The following is a 22367-nucleotide window of genomic DNA, read 5'->3' on the forward strand; positions in this document are numbered from 1 at the left end:
GCAAATACCCAATTACTTCTGAAAAGGCTGGGTAATAATACTTTACCCATTTCAGATTTTTAATACCCAGTTAAAACAAAGTGATGGGTAAATACCCAATTGCACCAAAAGCTTATCTGGAGCTCTGTCTTGGTGATTCCTAGGCCAAGTTCGAAACTGGGTCATGTGGGGTCAAAAACTAGGTCACCACTCAAATCAAAGGAAAAGCTTGTTAACACTGTAGAGGCCACATTTATGACCCAATCTTCATGAAACTTGGTCAGCATGTTTATCTTGATGATCCCAAGGCCAAGTTTAACAGGTGAGCAATATAGGGTCATCATGACCCTCTTGTTGTACCCCCCAACATAAAGTTGTAAGGGGGGGAGTGTACACTGGTTTCAGCTTGTCTGTCTGTCTGTCCGTCTGTCCGTAGACACAATCTTGTGCGCACCATCTCTCCTCATCCCCTTGACACAATTTAATGAAACTTCACACCTTCCGTCTGTCCGTAGACACAATCTTGTGCGCACCATCTCTCTTCATCCCCTTGACACAATTTAATGAAACTTCACACAAGTGATCAGTAACAACAGTAGTTGTGCATGGGGCATGTTAGGTTCTTTCAGAAAAAAAATTTGCAGAGTTATGGGACTTTGTTTTTTGTTACTATACTATATACATAGACACAATCTTGTGCGCACCCTCTCTCCTCATCCCCTTGACTCAATTTAATGAAACTTCACACAAGTGATCAGTAACAACAGTAGTTGTGCATGGGGCATGTTAGGTTCTTTCAGAAAAAAAAATTGCAGAGTTATGGGACTTTGTTTTTTGTTACTATACTATATACATAGACACTTGTTTTTTGTTACTATACTATATACGTAGACACAATCTTGTGTGCACCGTCTCTTCTCCTCCCCTTGACACAGTTTAATGAAGCTTCACACAAGTGATCAGTAACAACAGTAGTTGTGCATGGGGCATGTTAGGTTCTTTCAACAACAAAAATTGCAGAGTTATGGGACTTTGTTTCTTGTTAACATACTATGTAGATACAGTCTGCATATGCAAATTTGTGCGTGCCTAATCTTCGGAACCCTTGCACACAATTTAATGAAACTTCACACAAGTGATCAGTACCAACCCTAGTTGTGCATGGTGCATGTTACGCTCTTTTAGATAAATATTCTGCATAGTTATGGGACTTTGTTTTTTGTTACTATACTGTATACATACAGTCCACATAATTATGCAATCTTGTGTGCGTCAAATTGCAGTGTACTGTGTCAGTGCATGCGGGGGGTACATTCATCACCTTTAGTGATAGCTCTAGTTTACTCTGGCTACACCCTCAGGGTCAAGAAATTATACCGCAAGAACCTCATTCGATAGCTCTTATTCAGTTATGGCCACTGCTGTAAATATGTATTTAATGATGATGTTTCACACTGTATGCACAGATGGATGAAGTTTTTATATAGCGCATTTACTGTTTGCAGATTTTGATTACTCAACATGGTAATTACTGGTATGCGCGTGCACGATATTTGATGGAGAAACTGTGTTTTGTACTGCACACGCTTACGGTCACACAGGCCTAAATAGTATTTTCTATATATTCTATATAAAACTGACATGTTTTAAAGAGCTACCAAACATAGCTATAGTCTGTCCCACCTAATTCTGGACCTCAACTTTGGGCTGGTATGAAGAAATGAAACGGGATCAAAGAACATAAAACGTGTTTTTGTGAATAAAAAAAAAGTCACCCTCGAGAATTTCAAGGATTTTTTAAACAATCGTCTGGTTTTCCCGTGCGACTAAATTTCATTTTCTCTATGGGAATTCACTGTTGTTTATTTCTGGTCGCCATTGCCAAATATTCTCTATTTTGGAGATTTTCGGGAAATTTCACGTGTTATTCCGTGGGGATGTTTCACACTTATTTTTTATACTTAGCTATTTTTCCTCCCGTGAGAAACAGAATGGGTTTGAAATAGAATTTACAGTTTAGATCCGTAGTATACAGTACAAACAAAATTTTGAAAAATGTAAAAATGAAAAATAGAAAAAGAACTTACTTTGCACAAAAGAATCCGGCCGTTAAGTAATGTATTCAGCTATAAATTCCTTTTATCATTATTCGATTTATCCTTAAATCCTTACAAACGATGTCCAGTTCAATGCACGATTTTCAAAGTTTTATCTTCATACATTGAAAATCCATCATCCGAAAATTGATCCAGTCAATCTGCGGCAGTCTTTCGAAGAATTTCAGGCAAATAACCGAACTATGCATTTGAAACAATATCTTTAATCACAGTATTTTCCAAATGCATAATCCAGGAAGAACCTGTACGATACAAAGACGTCAACTGCTTCAGCCTCCTTAGAATATAGCCTTCTACACATTTAACAAGCTCGCCATGACACAATAACTTTTCAAACGCTAAATTCTAATTATGTCATACAATATAGATATGACGTCACTAAATATCTCGAGTGATCAAGAGCATAGGCGGCACATGTAGGCTCTGTTACGCATAGCTACCCCAACGACAATTAATTAAGTAAATATGGAAGCTAACTGAGTCCCGAATTTAAAGAAGATAAAGCAAATTAGCTGTCGACTGTGCCAGTCTGACTACGTGGATAAAATTTAAATCAAAGGCGGGAATGATTCAGTTTGCTTTAAGTTTGAGCCCAGACCTAAATCTTAAAAAAAATAGCTAATTTATTTCCTTTATAACATATCGATAGATCTACAGCTACTTTAAAAGAAAACGTGTAAAAAAAGGGATTTTTCTATCACCGACAAAAACAAACAACCTTGACGTTACCGGTTACCGAAGGTGCGCAGGCCATGATCCAAGGCCGGGCCAAGGGGGCCCGTGCCCCCCCCCCCCCCCCCCCCCCCAAACCTACAGTTGGCTAAGAAGTGACCCATACTCATCAAAGATTCACCCTAGTGACCCTACTACTAGTATTGTGGCAAAGGAATAATTATTTCTCAAAATTTACACCCAGAGACGCATCAGAGGTCACCCTTTCATACCTGTATAATTATCAGACTTTTCCAGGGGAGAACCACCTGACACCCTGTCCTCATAACCCCTCTGTCGCCTCAAAATTAAGACCTTAAATGCACTAAAGGCCACCATTTTATACCTATATTTCAAAAAATTTCAGGGGGTTGGGGGGAAAGTACATTCATCTATAAATACACTAAAGGACAACATTTTATACATGTACTTAAAAAAATCCAGGGGATTACCCCTGATACCCCTAGACTTACCCCCCCTCCCCCACCCCCACCCCCAGTCAAAAATTTCTGGAACCGGCCCTGGTGTGTTACATTTATAAATTTGAAATTTTGACTTCTTACCTGTAAAGTGATTGTTGGAAAGTCCCCATTATGACCTAAATTGTGTCAGTGTGACGTAAAACCAGGCGTAGAAACAACAACACGAAAACCTAATGATGGCTGTCAACATAAGTTCTGAAGTTTCAGGAGATTCCGCAGGCCAGGATCCAGGGCCGGATTGAGGGGGCCCGTGCCTCCTCCAGTTGGCTGAGAAGTGACCTATAGGCCTACTCATATTATTCATCAAAGATGCACCCTACTATTTTGGTAAAGGAATAATTGTTTCTCAAAATTCGCACCCAGCATGCATCAGAGGCCACCATTTCATGGTGTTTTTCAAAATTTTCAAAGGGGGAGCCCCCTGACCACCCCCTCCGCCCCAACATCAGGAGAGGAGTACGGAGTAACCCCTCCATTGTTAGATCTATATTTGACCAAAAACTGCACTGGAAGCAACCATTTTTATGTCTGTATTTCAAAGATTTCCAGGGCAGAGACCCCTGACCCCACTAAAATGAGGGGAGTACACCCACTAATAAATGCACCAGAGATCACCATTTCATACCCCAAAGAAAACAGAAATAAATATGTTAAGAGGGTATGTGTGCCAACAGGCTCATAATGTTTTCAGATAAAAAACTACGGTGTTCCGTTTGGACAGTCGTGACTCTTTTTTTAATACTTAACCGCGATGCATGATGGTACGATGACAAAAACGCGATGGCACGATGATGAAACAACGATGGTACGATGGTGAAAATGCGATGACACGATGATGAAATCTCGATGGTACGATGGTGAAATGTCGATGTAATAACGCGTATTCATCATCGTACCATCGCGTTTTCACCATCGCACCATCGTGCCATTGCGTTTTCATCAGCGTACCATCGTGCCATCGCGTTTTCACCATCGTGCCATCGCGTTATCATCATCATACCATCGTGGTTTCACCATCGTACAATCGTACCACCGCGTTTTCACCATCGTGCCATCTCGTTTTCACCATCGTGCCATCGCATTATCATCATCGTACCCTCGTGGTGTCACCATCGTACCACCGCGTTTTCACCATCGTACCATCGCGTTTTCAAATACGTAGTTCCGTACACTTGTATTTTTGTCAAAAATAGATAGAATAGAATGTATCTCAATGTATTTTGTGAGACGAAATTTACCATTTAGATTCTGCTGTTTTGCAAAATGTTTTAAAAATGTTCAGTGCTCAGTTTATTACAACTGTAAACTCTTCAAGGCCACGTCCTATGTATTTTATGTATGCATGAAAATAAATTAAAAGCTGGGTGTAATAGTCACATGGTATTATTCAAACTCAGCTTATTCTTGTCAGGATGTAGAAGGTACATAGTGCAATGTGAAAATGAGATTGTATCAAGCCTGTATTTTACTGACACATATACTGTACCACTGCGCATGACCACCGGAAGGCGATGGCACGATGGTGGAAATGCGATGGTACGCTGGTGATAACGCGATGGTACGAAGGTGATAACGCGATGGTATGATGACGAAAACGCGATGACACGATGATGAAAACGCGATGGTACGCTGATGAAAATGCAATGGTACGATGATACGATTGTGAAAACGCGATGGTACGATGATGAAAACGCAATATTACATCGACGTTTCACCATCGTACCATCGCACCATCTCGATTTCATCATCGTGCCATCACGTTTTCACCATCGTATCATCGTTGTTTCATCATCGCGCCATCGCGTTTTCGTCATCGTACCATCGTGCATTTCGGTTTAGTATTAAATAAAAAGTCACGATTTTCCAAACGGAACACCGTAGAAAACCATCCTAGATAATGTAGATTCCTAGGAAAAAGTCAACAAAATGAATCTGGCCATTGAATTACTGGATAGGCATATTAGTAATTGTAACAGAGAATTATCAGCATGTAAATTGTCGAATAATGGTATAGTATACAACTTCACAAAATTTTGGTAACAACTTAACTAAAATGAAATTAATTTGGCATGTGACTATATCACGACTTATACATGACCGCAGTGATATTCCGTGTATACTATGTTGCATTAGTTACAAGTTGTGGCAATTGATACCATCATTTTTGCCAGAGTATATTTTTGTAATGATCTTGATGCGTAGATAAGCTAGTTATACACAGTAAGGTAAAGTTCATGCAAGTACGAATTTTTCGACTGAATATCTACGTAGTTTGAATTGCTACAAATAATTTTTTAAGGAATAACTGTTTTTTTGTTTTTTTTTGTTTGTTTTTTTTTTTTTTTTTTTTTTTGTTTTTTTTTTTTTTTTTTTTTGTTGTTGTTCTGCGTTCAACGTGTTTTTTGGTTGAATTTTCAATATAGTTATGTACTGCCCCGTTTGTAATAGAAGTAAATGTTTCGTATACGTACTTCTTGGTGAAAAAAAAAACAAAAAACAAAAACACGTGTTTTATATAATCGAAAATGAAGTAACTGACGCGCTTGAACATGCTTCTTTTATCTAGCTGAAGAACAAAATACCCTTTCCAAAGGTCATATGAGCCGCGCCATGAGAAAACCAACATGGTGCATTTGCGACCAGCATCCGCGCAATCTAGTCAGGATCCATGCTGTTCGCTAACGGTCTCTCTAATTGCAGTAGGCAGTTGACCAGATTGCGCGGATGCTGGTCGCAAATGCAATATGTTGGATTTCTCATAGCGCGGCTCATATTTTTATTTTGTCTATAGGTCTACCATGCCTATCAATAGCACAAAAATGTTTTAACCTGCCACTTTGGATTTCACCGAACGGTCGAGCATGGGAAATAAAGACGCGAGGATGGAATTGAAAAACTGGTATTATGTTATAAAAAATAAAGGCAATTATTAATTTGTTTAACGTAGTCCGTTATATAGGCGGTTGTCTCAAATTGAAATATATATATTTTAAATCATTAATTGCATTGAGGAATAATGTTTTACCTTGATCGAACGGTCACAAAAATAGTGAGCACAAGTCAGTACACAAACATGTATTCATGCTATTAAAAAACAACATTTTAACAGACGTTTATCATCCGAACCTTTGATACGATTATAAACAACAGTAACCAATAATGAAAATGAGTTAAATGGGTTGCGCGCATCTCCGCTGTCCCCACCTCTATTACATAGAACGGCTGAAACAATGATACGCACTTGACTTGAGACATGTATTTATTTTACGTCAATGCGAGCGAGTAAGTACAGACAAATTTTCAGAAAAAAAACTGAAAACCTGAAACGGAAATAACTTTAATTTGAAGTAAAATGTTAATTCAGGGTCTTCCGTACAAGAAAATATTACAAGTTTTGGACAGAGTTTGTTTTAATTTTCCATTTCTGTTATTCAACAATAAAAATATTTGACGTCGCTAACTGTGAGCAAACCCCCAAATGACGTTTGTATGGACGCCGCCATCTTGAAATAGACGTCGCGTCATTTTACAATGCAAGTCTATGGGGAAAAACATAAAATCTTGATTTTTAACTTCATTTTACATTTTTTCAAAAAAATGAAAAAGGTGCCTAGAGATATTAACCATCTGGTATTAACGATGTGATTTTTGACAATTTTATATACAGTATAAGTAAATTATCGGAGGTCCAAAATTAGGTGGGACAGACTATAGACCCATTTCAGAGAACAAATCCTTACCTCATTTTAATGAGTTATGATAAAACTGATATAAAATGAACAGAAAAGTAGGGGTCCTGTATCTTCTAAGAGAGATTTGCTTGCTGTAAAATCATATCAAAATCACATCTGCTGTGACCTGGAAGTACTACTCAAACTAAAATTGAGTTTCACTTCAGCAAATACAACCTCCTATCCCATTTTTTCTACCAAAATGTCAAAAATACATCCACAATGAAATTTTAACAGAAACAAGCTTTAATTTAGACCTCTGTGGCCATGCCAAGTGAAAAATTACTGTTGAAAAACCTGTCTGCTATTATGCGACTAGACCAGATGTCTCCCATGCTGGTTCCTTTACTATAGTTAGGCCTTACATACTGTTATGGAGGACAGAGCTTTGTTTTTTGCCCAAAACGAATGAACAAAATTGCGACTTAAGTTGATAAATTGGGAGTTGAAATTTTTTGTACTCGCAAAAATTTGCAAGTGCAAAAAAACTGTTAAATTCTAACCCTGGAAATGATTAAATATTCAAGATAAAAAATCTTCAGATAAACAACAAATTTTATACAAAGACAGAAGGAATGAATGTACAGGTAACCAGGCCTGACTATACTAAAATGCTAAAAAGTTTCTAGATTTTTTGCTTCTGTAAATGACAGTGGAGATATATCAATGTTAAATGCTTAAAGGCCATAGAGAAACTGGCTAAGAATGAAGGCTTTTAGTAAATATTATAATTGAGAAGGGTTAATGAATTTAGATGAATTTAAGAATAGCTTTTCCAAGATGGACCATATTAACTACTGAGCAAAAAAGAAAATTGAAGCAAAATACTATGGTATTTAGGGGTAAAAAAAAATTGTTTGTTTCCGGTATCCTGATCTACCCTAAATTTTTGGCCAAACCTTAAATGTTTTTATGGCCTTGGAGAATATTTTTTTCAACTTTTTAACAAAAAGTTGCAAAACTGCACGTTTTATGCTTTAAACAGTGATGTTAGAAATCAACTTACTGATGCTCTTAAGGTATAATCCCCTTGTTTGTATTCATTTTTTGACACAAAAATAATTTCTGAAAAGTCTACCTTAATAAAAAAAAAATCCAAAAAAAAAGAGAAAAAATTCCGACCTGCCTGCCCCCTAATTTTTTTGAGCATGTTACCGGAAACAATTTTTTTTTTTATGCCTTATCATTCAAATCTGAGATAGTTTATGTATAAATGTTTTAGATCTTGTTTGTTATCCACAGGACAAAGATGCTATACAAATGACTCAGCTCACTACTTGGATGTTAGACATGCATTTGACAAGGTGAATATTTCATATAGAAATTGTTAACCACTAGGGTATGTTTAAGACAGGGAATAGGTCACACACATGTATCAGTAAGTGATAAAAGTACCTGTTTACATTTTAGTCGCCTATAGGTTCTGTTTTCTGTATATAGAATTTTTATGCCCCCACTTTGGTAGGGTGGGGGGGGTGGGAGGGCATATAGATTTGCCCTTGTCCGTCCGTCCTTCCGAGAATGTTGTGTCGCGCCTAGCTCCAAAAGTATTTGATGTAGAGTCACAAAACTTTACAGGAATGTTGGTCGGCATGTGTAGTTGTGCACCTGGGGTTTGGCGTCCGGATTCATTCAGTCGTGTAGGAGTTATGGCCCCAGACTTAGTTAAAAATTGGTCATTTTAATGTTGTGTCGCGTGTAGCTCCAAAAGTATTTGACCTAGAGTCACCATGGACAGGTATCTAAAAATCTCAAGAAAGCATATATGTTTATATGTACATTATATATGGTTATTGTTTGCATTTTTTTTTTTAGCAAGTGCTCAAAGGTGAGCTTTTGTGATCGCCCTGCGTCCATTGTCGTCCGTCCGTAATCAACAATTTGACTGTTAACACTCTAGAGGTGACATTTTTGGCCCAGTCCTAATGAAACTTGGTCAGAATGTTACCCTCAATAAAATTTTAGTTACCCTCAAAAACTAGGTCACCAGGTCAAATCAAAGGAAAAGCTTTGTTAACACTCCAGAGGTCACAATGTTGGCCCAATCATGATGAATCTTGGTGAGAATGTAACCCTTAATAAAATCTTGGACGAGTTCGATAATGGGTCATCTGGGGTCAAAAACTAGGTCACCAGGTCAAATCAAAGGAAAAGCTTGTTAACACTCTAGAGGTCACAATTTTGGCCCAATCTTAATGAAACTTGATCAGAGTGTTATCCTTAATAAAGTCTTGGACGAATTCAATATTGGGTCATCTGGGGTCAAAAACTAGGTCACCAGGTCAGATCAAAGGAAAAGCTTGTTAACACTGTAGTGGCCGCATTTATGATATATCTTCATGAAACTTGGTCAGAAATGTTGATATTGATGATCTTAAGATCCAGTTTGAATCTGGGTCATGTAGGATCAAAAACTAGGTCACTAGATCAGATCAAAGGAAAAGCTAGTTTACACTGTAGAGGCCACATTTATGACCATATCTTTATGAAACTTGGTCAAAATGTTCATCTTGATGATCTATAGCTCAAGTTCAAATCTGGGTTAGGTAGAATCAAAAACTAGGTCACCAGGTCAAATCAAAGGAAAAGCTTGTTAACACACTAGAAGCCATATTTATGACTCTATCTTCATGAAACTTAGTTAGAATGTTAAACTTGATGATCTTTAGGACAGGTTCGAATCTGGATAATGTCAGGTCAAAAACTAGGTCACTCAGTCAAATTAAAGGAAAAGCTAGTTAACACTTTAGAGGCCACATTTATGACCATATCTTAATGAAACTTGGTCAGAATGTTAATCTTGATGATCTTTAGGTCAAATGTAAATCTGGGTCAGGTGGGTCAAAAACTAGGTCACTAGGTCAAATCAAAGGAAAAGCTTGTTAATACTCTAGAGGCCACATTTATGACTGTATCTTCATGAAACTTAGTCTGAATGTTAAACTTGATGATCTTTAGGTCAAGTTCGAATCTGGGTCATGTCGGCTCAAAAACTAGGGCACGGTGTCAAATCAAATGTATAGCTAGTTAACACTTTAGAGGTCATATTTATGACCATATCTTAATGAAACTTGGTCAGAATGTTAATCTTGATGAATTTTAGGTCCATAGGTCAGGTGAGCGATACAGGGCCTTCATGGCCCTCTTGTTTTAACAGCAACATATTGTTTCCCCAAAGTTGATCTGTGTCCTTTGTCATATAGTCGGGGCATATGTGTCCCATGGACACATTTCTAATTTTTTTTTTTTTTCTTTACTATAAATAACTTATATGATACCTTTTTGATAATCGGTCAAAAAAAAATGCTATATGAAAACAACTACAGGGTTTTATATATACAAATTTTAATCCAAGTGTTTAATTTATAACATATTGTATAGTACAATATTGTTTATACACTATTGACAGATATCAGTTCATTATGTTATGCAGCAGTAGAGAAAATTAGGTGCCTTCCAGTAGGGGACTTTGTATTGCATGGCAATACTTCATTCACTTGTTCTATTCATACAAAGGTCAAGTGCTCACAAGCGGTATCACAAACAAAACACACGTGGTCTATTGTGTAAACTAGGTCAATTGTATTTGACAGTCCCGATTGGACAGTCTGTTTTATATCAACATTAATGATTGACAGTTTTGGATTCGTCCATTGCTTTCAGAGATGGTATTGTTGTGCTAGGAGCAGGATTTGATACTGAAATGGAACCAGTTGTTCATTACGCTCTAGGTAAGATACTCTCTACCCTGGTTGGTTAATACACATTGTGCCCTAGGTAAGTCAAATATGCTACTTGAAAAGCAGAAATTTTCACGAGGGTTTAATTTTCACTATATTTAGCGAGGTCCCTCACCTCGCGAACATTAATCTTCATATAAATATTAACCATTAGTATAATGCAAATCAGGCAGATCTCATGAATACACAAACCTTCCCTAACATATTAAATGGAAACGGCTATATTTACAAAAAACGGCTATGTTTAGTGTCTCTGTAATAACTATAGGATAGTTTAATTTTAGGACAAACAGACATAACTGTTTGATTTAGAATGATATGATAACTTTTGTGTTTGCAGTGTGTTTAATTAAACATTGACTTCCTCTGCTCCTTGATATAGATTAAATGACGATTTGTAATTTTTATGTACACTCGACTTATTAAAAGCTGGAACGTTTTAGCTCACCTGACTGCTCAATGTCCATCGTCCGTCGTGCGACGTGCGACGTGCGTCCATCAACAATTTCTAAAAAAAATCTTCTTCTTGAAAACCACTGGGCAGAATTACACCAAACTTCAGAGGAATGATCTTTCAAAATTGTTCAAAGAATTGAATTCCATGCAGAACTCTGTTTGCCAGGGCAACCGAAAGGAAAAACTTTAAAAATCTTCTTGTCCAAAACTGCAAGGTGTAGAGCCTTGATATTTGGCATGTGACATCATCTGATGGTCTTCTATGAAGATTATTCAAATTGTGCCCCTGGGGTGAAAAAAGTCCCCGCCCCAGGGGTCACAAGTTTTACATAGGCTTATATAGGAAGAAACTTATGTCTTCTTGTCTAAAACCACAAGATCTAGGCCTTTGATATTTGGTATGAAGCATACCTGACATAACCGTAATATTCATAACATATATATACAGAATTGTTCAGAAGGGGTAGAAAATACTTTCTGTAAAGGTCACTTTGTTCGGTAACATGTATTTTGTCTTACAACACATGTACCTCGATTGTCCACATTCTATTTTGGAGAAAATATCAAACTTCTTTTTCAAACATATTTTTTCTCTAAATTTGTTTCTGTTATGTGTCTATCATATTTACCTAGGTACTCCGGGAAATGAAAACTGATCAAGTGGTATATATTTTGAAATATTGCAGTTTTGGTCATTTTGACAGCTCTACTTTCACTTTCATTTTGCAACTTTTGTATTTTTTTAAAATGCACATTGTTTGTAACACTCAACTCCCCGAGTACCTGGAGATATATGTAAGACACACAATAATCATAAAAGTAATGACAAAATACTTTTGAAAAAGAAGCTTGATATCTTCTACGAATTAGAACAAGAGCAGTCAAAGTACATGTGATGTAGGAGAAAATGTGCTGTTCAATTAAATACAACCAGTCTTGAAAGTTTCTTCTACTTATTATGAATAGTTTGGTATATTGTATATGATTAACCAAGGTATATGTGGCATAAAATACTAACACAAAAATTCACCCAAGGGGTGGTTTCAAAAGACAAGAACCTTAAAACTGACTTTCAGTGACCATGAATATGACCTACTGACCTACTTTATTATCCCCTGCCGATGAAATCAGGAGGTGGGTATTGAAATGGTGTTGTTCGTCCGTCACATCTGTGCATCCGTGTGTTCGTACGTGCGTCCATCCGCAGCCTTATCTCAGTAACTACCTGGTAGAATTTCATGAAACTTGAAATAAACATGAACCAATATACTGCGATGATGCCCGTCGTTTTTTTTTATTTATCAATTTTCCTTAGAGTTATTGCCCTTGATTTAATGAAAAATGTCCGTCCGCAGCCATTTCTCAGTAACTATCATGTAGAATTTCATAAATTTGAAATAAACATGCACCAACATACTATGATGATGCCCCTGAAGTATTTTTTTTTTTATTGGTCAATTTCCCTTAAGTTATTGCCCTTGATTTAATGAAAAATCCAAGTCTACTGCAATTTCTCAGTAACAAGCTGGTAGAATTCAATCATGAAACTTGAAATAAATATGAACCAACATACTTTGATGATGCCTGTCCTTTTTTTTTTTTTTTAATTGGTCAATTTTCCTTAGAGTTATTGCCCTTTAATTGTTTAAAAATCTACAGATTTGTACATAACAAACCAACCAACTGGTAGAATTTCATTAAACGTCTTTCATTCTTTTCCATGAACATTTATTATAAACATGTGAAGTTGTGTACCCACACCTGGTCACCACCTTGCCTTGGTCACACCCCCTTCCCCCCCCCCCCCCCCCAAAAAAAAAAAAAGATTTTTTTCATTCCTTTTTAATTTTTAGCTCACCTGTCACATAGTGACAAGGAGAGCTTTTGTGATCACCCTTTGTCCGTCGTCTGTGTGTCCGTCCGTCCGTCAACAATTTCTTGTCTGCACGATAGTGGTTTCATTTATGATTTTATTTATGTCTCCCACCACACAGTGGTGTGGGAGACATATTGATTTACTCCAGTCTGTGTGTGTGTGTGTGTCTGTCACAAAGCTTGTCCGCACTCTAAGTCAAACATTTCTCATCCGATTTTCACCAAACTTGAACAAAATGTGTTGACCATGAGACCTCGGCCAAGTTCCATAACTAGCCAAATCACTCTAGGCATCTCGGAGTTATGGCGCTTGAATTAGCAAAAATCAGCCTTTTTATCTCACCTGTCACATAGTGACAAGGTGAGCTTTCGTCAGTCCGTCCGTGCGTGCGTCTCGTGCGTCCGTCAACAATTTCTTGTCTGCACGATAGTGGTTTCATTTATGATTTTATTTTAACCAAACTTGCACACAACTTGTATCACCCTAAGATTTCGGTTCCTTTCTTGAAGTGGCCAGATCCCATTATGGGTTCCAGAGTTATGGCCCCTGAAAGGGCCAAAATCAGCTATTTTGGCCTTGTCTGCTCAATAGCAGCTTTATTTATAATTTGATTTTTACCAAACTTGCACACAACTTGTATCACCATAAAATCATGGTTCCTTTCTTGAACTGGCCAGATTCCATTATGGGTTCCAAAGTTATGGCCCCTGAAAGGACCAGAATTAGCTATTTTGACATTGTCTGCACAATAGCAGCTTCATTTATGATTTTATTTTAACCAATCTTGCACACAACTTATATCACTATGAGATCTTGGTTCCTTTCTTGAACTGGCTAGATTCCATTATGGGTTCCAGAGTGATGATCCCTGAAAGGGCCAGAATTAGCTATTTTGACCTTGTCTGCACAATAGCAGCTTCCTTTATGATTTGATTTTAATCAAACTTGCACAAAACTTGTATCATCACAAGGTCTTGGTTCCTTTCTTGAACTGGTCAGATTTGAATTTTATCAAACTTGCACAAAACTTGTGTTGCCATAAGATCTTAGTTCCTTTGTTGAACCGGCAAGATTCCTTAATGGGTTCCAGAGTTATGGTCCCTGAAAGGCCAAAATGAGCTATTTTGACCTTGTCTGCACAATAGCAGCTTCATTTATGATTTGATTTTAATCAAACTTGCACAAAACTTGTATCATCACAAGGTCTTGGTTCCTTTCTTGAACTGGCCAGATTCCGTCATGGGTTCCAGAGTTATGGCCCCTTTAATATCCAAAATTGGCTATTTTGGTTTTCGCAGCCATATAGAGACTTCATTTATGGTTTGATTTGATACAAACTTCCAAAATATCTTCAACAACAATAAATTTTGGATTCCATGACAAATCAGATCCAATCGTAGGTTCCAGAGTTATTTTATATCTTATTACCTCCCCTTATTGTAATCAAAATGAATTTATATCTGGAAGTACTTATAGGACTTATTTGAAATTTAATTATTGTCATTAGTTGGACTGAGCCAATCAGGGTAGATAACTATGGACTGATTTTATGTCAAATTACCTCCCTTTGTTTCAAATTAAAATGGGTATATCTCCGTAACTAATGAAGATACTGATCTGAAATTTCATTTATGTCAACAGATTTATTTAGCTGATCCTTTTTTTGTTCACTTTCATTAATTTTCTTTTTAATTACTTCCCTTTTACGTTACTATAAATAGCTTATTTTAGTAACTTTTTTTATGCCCCCGAAGGGAGGCATATAGTTTTTGAACCGTCTGTCTGTCGGTCTGTCCACATTTTTCGTGTCCGGTCCATATCTTTGTCATCGATGGATGGATTTTCAAATAACTTGGCATGAATGTGTACTACAGTAAGGCAACGTGTCGCACGCAAGACCCAGGTCCGTACCTCAAAGGTCAAGGTCACACTTAGACATTAAAGGTTATTGCATTGATGGGCGTGTCCGGTCCATATCTTTGTCATCGATGGATGGATTTTCAAATAACTTGGCATGAATGTGTACCACAGTAAGACGATGTGTCGCGCGCAAGACCCAGGTCCGTAGCTCAAAGGTCAAGGTCACACTTAGACATTAAGGGATAGTGCATTGATGGGCGTGTCCGGTCCATATCTTTGTCATCGATGGATGGATTTTCAAATAACTTGGCATGAATGTGTACCACAGTAAGACGACGTGTCGCGGGCAAGACCCAGGTCCGTATCTTAAAGGTCAAGGTCACACTTAGACATTAAGGGATAGTGCATTGATGGGCGTGTCCGGTCCATATCTTTGTCATCGATGGATGGATTTTCAAATAACTTGGCATGAATGTGTACCACAGTAAGACGACGTGTCATGGGCAAGACCCAGGTCCGTAGCTCAAAGGTCAAGGTCACACTTAGATGTGAAAGGTCTTTTTTCATGATAGTGCATTGATGGGCGTGTCCGGTCCATATCTTTGTCATTCATGCATGGATTTTAAAATAACTACGCATAAATGTGTGACACAGTAAGACAACGTGTCGCGCACAAGACCCAGCTCCGTAGGTCAAAGGTCCTAAACTCGAACATCGGCCATAACTATTCATTTAAAGTGCCATCGGGGGCATGTGTCATCCTATGGAGACAGCTCTTGTTATTATTGGCCGTAGGGAAAAACTGAGACCACTTTTCTGTGGTACAACATGGAGGATACCTCTAATTTTTAGGTGTATTTCGACATATCTGTACCTTGTAAGAATTTTTTTTTCTTTTTGGTTAAATTTCTTTCCTTTGTTGTTCCTGTCTTTTGGACTTAGATATTTTTTCTGAGGACCTTCTTGTCCTCAAGTGCAATGACAACGGGTGAGCGATATAGGGCCATCATGGCCCTCTTGTTTGATACAAACTTCCAAAATATCTTCAACAACAATAAATCTTGGATTCCATGACAAATCAGATCCAATCGTAGGTACCAGAGTTATTAGCTCTTATAATTAGATTTCCAAGACTATTTAATTATAATTACCTGATGACCCCAAGTAATATGATGTCACTTGACTGTGACCTTGACCTACTGACCTGCTTTCTTGTTTTTTAAGATATAGCCTTGAAATTTTGATGACATACACAGTTTTGCACATAAATCATAAAACTGAATTTCATTGACCATGAATGTGACCTACTGACTTTCTTAATATTTTATCATCAGTTTGACATTTGAAACATGTAGCTCATATTACTCAGGTGAGCGATCCAGGGTCATCATGACCCTCTTGTTTTCAAACCTTCCATGAATATTTATCAACATGCAAAGTTATACCATTCCCCCACCTCACTCCTCCACCAAGTCATGCGCACCACCCCAAGCTTGCATCGCCCTGCCCCCTCTCCCCTCCCCCCCCCACCCATTTTTAGCCCACCATCATCAGATGGTGGGCTATTCAAATAAATCTGCGTCCATGGTCCGTCCATCCGTCATTCCGTTCGTCCGTTAACAATTTCTTGTTATCGCATCTCCTCAGAAACTACTGGGGGAATTTTGACCAAACTTTGTCAGAATGATGTATTGGTACTCTAGTTGTGTCCCCCTGAAAATCAGACTGGTTCAACAATTATTGAGTGAGTTATGGCCCGTTGTGTATTTTTATAATTAACATAGATTTATATAGGGAAAATTTTTGAAAATCTTCATGTCCAAAACCACAGAGCCTAGGGGTTTGATATTTGGTATGAAGCATCATCTAGTGGTCCTCTACCAAGATAATTCAAATTATATTCCTGGGGTTAAATATGGCCCCATCCCTGGGTCACATGGTTTATATAGACTTATATAGGGAAAAGTTTTGAAAAACCTCTTGTCCAAAACAATAGGGCCTAGGGCTTTGATATTTTGCATGTGACATCATCTAGTGGTCTTCTACTAAGATTATTCAAATTATCCCCCTAGGATCAAATATGGCCCCGCCCTGGGGGTCACATGGTTTATATAGACTTATATAGGGAAAAACTGAAAATCTTCTTGTCCAAACCACAAAGCCTAGGGCTTTGATATTTGTTATGTAGCATCATCTAGTGGTTCTCTACCAAGTTTGTCCAAATTATCCCACTAGGGTCAAATATGGCCCCGCCCCCGGGGGTCACATGGTTCATATAGACTTGTATAGGGAAAAGCTTTTAAAATCTTCTTGTCAATAACCTACAACATTCAAATTTGGACCACATGTATAGTTTTGAGTGGCAAGATGAACATTGACATGAGTTGACCTTGATTTTGACCTCGTGACCTTCTTTCATATTTTTGTAGCTACAACCTTCAGATTTGAACCACATGCATAGTTTTTTGTACCGAAAAAACTTTGACCTTGACATTGACCTAGTGACCTACTTTCACATTTTTGAAGGTACAGGCTTCAAATTTGGACCACATGCATAGTTTTGTGTTCCGAAATGAAATTTGACCTTGATTTTGACCTAGTGACTTACTTTCACATTTCTCAAGTTACAGCCTTCAAATTTGGACCACATGCATAGTTTTGTGTACCGAAATAATTTTTGATCTTGAAATTGACCTAGTGACCTATTTTCACATTTCACAAGCTACAGGCTTCAAATTTGAAGCACATGCATAGTTTTGTATACCGAAATGAACTTTGACCTTGAAATTGATCTTGTGACCTACTTTCACATTTCTCAAGCTACAGCTTTCAAATTTGGACCACATGCACAGTGATGTGTACTGAAATGAAATTTGACCTTGAGCTAGTCTTGAAATTTGGAACAATAAAAAATGGCTCAATGGTGGGCGCCAAGATCACTCTGTGATCTCTTGTTTTTTTTTACATTTTTAATTTTCCATCAGTATTTATAATCAACATATGATGTTTTGTACCCTCACACAGTCACCCCCGCTGCCCCTCCACCCCCCTCCCCCGCACGAAGAAATAGCATTCATTTTCTGTTAAATTGATTTTGACTAATGAAATTGTTTGCCTCTTATTAACATCCTTAACCTTTTGCTGGATATACTGTTTTGCCGTTCCTCACCATAAACCCTTTCAGCGGGGGATACCAATTCAACGAATTTGTTTGTAATATTTTAGCATCAGTGTGCCATTTTAAACATGTGGCTCATATTACTCAGGTGAGCGATTCAGGGTCATCATGACCCTCTTGTTTACAATTTCTCGGATATAAAAACCTCGAATTATAACCCTGGGGTGAAAAGAGGCCCTGCCCCTGGGGGTCTCAAGTTTTACATAGACTTATATAGTAAAAAACTTTAAAAATCTTCTTGTCTAAAACCACAAGACCTAGGCCTTTGATATTTTGTATGTAGCATTGCCTTGTGGTCCTCTACCACAATTGTTCAAATTATGCCCCTGGGGTGAAAAAAAAAGGCCCTGCCCAGGGGGTCTCAATTTTTACATAGATTTATATAGGAAAAAAAATTTAAAAATCTTCTTGCCTGAAACTGCAAGGCCTAGGCTTTCGATATTAAGTATGTTGCCTTTCCCAGTGTTTCTCTACTAGATTCATTCAAATTATGTTCCTAGGGTGAAAAAGAGGCCCTGCTGTGAGGCTACCAAGATTAACATAGACTTACATAGGAAAAAAAAATTAAAGATCTTCTTGTCTGAAAGTTCAAGGCCTAGGCCTTTGATATTTGGTATATAGCATTGTCTGGTGGATCTCTAACAAGTTTGTTCAAATTATGCCCCTTGGGTGAAAAGAGGCCCCACCCTGGTGGTCACTTGTTATAATTATGAGTTAATAGGAAAAAATACTTCAAAAATTATCAGGTCATATTTCCTAGACTGTTTAATTATAATTACCTGATGACCCCAAGCGATTAGGGATCACTTGACTGAGACCTTGTCTTACTGACCTGCGTTCTTGTTTTTTAGCTCACCGGAGCACGAAGTGCTCAAGGTGAGCTTTTTTGAGCGCCCTGTGTCCTTCATCCGTCGTCAACAATTTGGCTGTTAACACTCTAGAGTTCACAATTTTAGCCCAATCTTAATGAAACTTGGTCAGAATGTTACCCTCAATAAAATCTTGGACGAGTTTGATATTGGGTCATCTTGGGTCAAAAACTAGGTCACCAGGTCTAATCAAAGGAAAAGCTTGTCAACACTCTAGAGGCCACATTCATGGCTATATCTCTATGAAACTTAATCAGAATGTTTGTCTTGATGACCTCTAGGTCAAGTTTGAATCTGGATCATGTGGGATCAAAAACTAGGTCACCAGGTGAAAAAATCAATGGAAAAACTTGTTAACACTCTAGAGGTCACATTTATGACTGTATCTTCATGAATCTTGGTCAGAATGCTAACCTTGATGATCTTTAGGTCAAGTTCGAATCTGGGTCATGTGGGGTCAAAACTAGGTCACTAGGTCAAATCAAAGGAAAAGCTAGTTAACTCTCTAGAGGCCACATTTATGGCAATATCTTAATTAAACTTGGTCAGAATGTTAATCTTAATGATCTAAAGGTCAGGTTCCAATCTTGGTCAAGTGGGGTCAAAAACAAGGTCTCCAGGTCAAATCAAAGTTAAAGCTTGTTAACAATCTAGAAGCCACATTTATGATTTTATCTTCATGAAACTTGGTCAGAATGTTAATCTTTATTATCTTTAGGTCAAGTTCGAATCTGGGTCATATGGGGTCAAAAACCAGGTCACTAGGTCAAATCAAAGGAAAGCTAGTTAACACTTCAGAGACCACATTTATAACCATATCTTAATGAAACTTGGTCAGAACGTTAATCTTGATGATCTGGTCTTTAGGTCCATAGTTCAGGTGAGCGATACAGGGCCTTCAGGGCCCTCTTGTTAAGATACAGCCTTGAAATTTGAATGACATGTATAGTTTTGCACACCGATCTTAAAACTGACTCAGTTACCATGAATGTGACCTACTGACCTACCTTATTAATATTTTAGCATCAGTTTGCCATTTGAAACATGTGGCTCATATTACTCAGGTGAGCAATCCAGGGTCATCATGACCCTCTTGTTTATTACTGGATGTAAGGAAAAATTGAGAACACTTTTTTGTGGTACATCCAATTTTTAGGTGTATTTTGACCTATATCTACCTGAGAAAAGAGATTTGTGTAGACTTCTATTACTGTGAAATCATTTTTATTTGCGTAGGACAAATTTTCGCGTATTTCGCGCTAGGACCAAAGCGTGAATTAAAGACCGCGCTATTATTATTTTTAACTTTATTTTTCATTTCTAAAATTGAAAATGCGCCAATTAAAGCCTGCGCGAAACAGTCCTTTTTCACATTTGCGCGAAATTTCATGCCAGCGAATTTAAATGATTTCACAGTATATAGAATTTTTTTTTTTAGGATTAACTTCCCTTTGTTGTTTCTATAAATAACTTACATTATAACTTTTTTTTATTGGCCAAAAAAAATTCCATATGAAATACAGGTGCTAGTGTAAAGATATTTGCCATGATGGGCATATATTGTGACATTCTAGCATGCTTGTTTATATTTATAGATGTTATGAAACAGTCAGCGACTGTAGGTTTTTGTATATTCAAATTTTAATCCAAGTGTTTTGTTATAACATATTGATTATAGAGTACAACATTGTTCATACATCATTGACATATATCAGTTCATTATGCTGTTCTGCATTAAAGAAAATTAGGTGCCTTCCAGTTGCATGGCAATACTTCATTCACTTGTTTATATTAATATATGTATGTTTTAGCTACAATAGCCACAGAATGTAGTGGAACACCATCTAGATTGGAAGCTTTCAGAGTGCTTCAATTCACAAAGAGATACCAGGTGGGTAACCAAAATACATTTTTATATGCCCATTTTGAAAAATAAGATGTGTTATGAAATGGTGTTTTCCATCTGTCTGTCAACATTTTCTGTTTCTAGACTCATAGTCACAAAGTATAATAGCTATAGCTTTCTAACTCTTATGGATGACTAGGCACCATTTGAGAAGGAACCTTGATGTTTTTGAGGTCAGTAGGTCAAAGGTCTAGGTCACAGTGACTTGGAGACTGAAAATGGTTTCTGGACTAGGTAGTTGACTGGAGTATTTTTCCCAAGGTATAATAGGTACAGGGTTTAGACTTTACAGGTTAATTAAGCACTACTTTAGGAGGATCCCTATTGTTTTTGTTGGTAATAAATCAAAGGTCAAGGTCACAGTGACCAGAGATTGAAATGATTTCATAAAGAATAACATATGGATTTCAAACTCAAGACATTGACTAAACATAATAGCTAGAGGAAGATCCCTATTGATGTTGTGGTCACTTCCTCAGAGGTCAAAAGTCTGAGGGAGCCAAATTGATTTCTTTTAATTTCTTCCATTTTGGGGCTGTAAATCACAACTAGTAACAGCTACAACTTTCAAACTACTTGTGTGAACACCTGTGGGCGGGAGGGCAGTCGGCGTCCAAAAGCATGTCCGCTCTCTTAAGGAGGTAGGTTACCTTAATATTTTTTTATGTGCGCATGTCCAACTGGAAGCTAACGTGACGATTTACGACGACGTTTACAACAAACTAAATGTGTTTGTATATCTATTCTTCTGGAAACAAATCATGAACCTGTCTCCGATCTGATGCTTTATGGTTTAATTATGCAGAAATAATGAATAAATTGCCGCAGAAATGCTTCAAAACAATGTTGCCTTAAAATGACGTCATTGACGTCATGACATTACATGTCAGTTACCGCACAAAATTAATAGCTTTTATTTTGAAAGTACGTAATTCTGTGCATTTTCTTTATTTGAACTATTTCCAAACGGCCATTATTTGCTGAGATATTTTTTATGAGTCTTTCGCTCTGAATAATAATCAATATTTTGCTTCTTTTATGTAGTTCTATTGAAATGTTATGCGGAATGTAAGAAAATGGATGATGGTAACCAATGTTATTTGGAATATAGTTGGGTGAAAGGTTACTTGTTACGGCCAATTTCAAATAAAAAGACTAGCAGTTTGATTTGTTATACCTATTTTTCAGTTTCCGTTGATAATTTGTTACTTATATACTAAAACTAAGATCTAAAATTTTCATATTTCAGTAGAAAATTGTAGTTTCTTGAATTGAATTGATGTTACCATGGAAATGAAGCCCGTGACCTATATATCTAAATGTAAAATTCAAAAGCGTTGACACTGGTCTATTTAAGGAACACAGCTTCGGCTTTTTATTTTCATTTCAACAATATCCATGAGAATAATAGCAGCATGCTGAACAATTTTTCCATGTAAAATGCCAGACGAAGGGTACTGCT

At 37.3% G+C, this 22367-nt stretch overlaps 1 protein-coding gene across 1 annotated transcript in view; it reads left to right on the top strand.

The window, feature by feature from the left end:
- The window catches only part of LOC123566185 (nuclear pore complex protein Nup133-like), a 420170-nt gene that overhangs the window by 140165 nt on the left and 257638 nt on the right, over nt 1-22367 (top strand). The window contains exons 9-11 of the mRNA XM_053549042.1: nt 8263-8324; nt 10684-10751; nt 20811-20890. Coding sequence (XP_053405017.1) covers nt 8263-8324; nt 10684-10751; nt 20811-20890 — 210 coding nt within the window. The remainder of the gene's footprint in view (nt 1-8262; nt 8325-10683; nt 10752-20810; nt 20891-22367) is intronic.

This window comes from Mercenaria mercenaria, chromosome 1 (genome assembly GCF_021730395.1).
Source record: "Mercenaria mercenaria strain notata chromosome 1, MADL_Memer_1, whole genome shotgun sequence".
Lineage (NCBI taxonomy): Eukaryota > Metazoa > Mollusca > Bivalvia > Venerida > Veneridae > Mercenaria > Mercenaria mercenaria.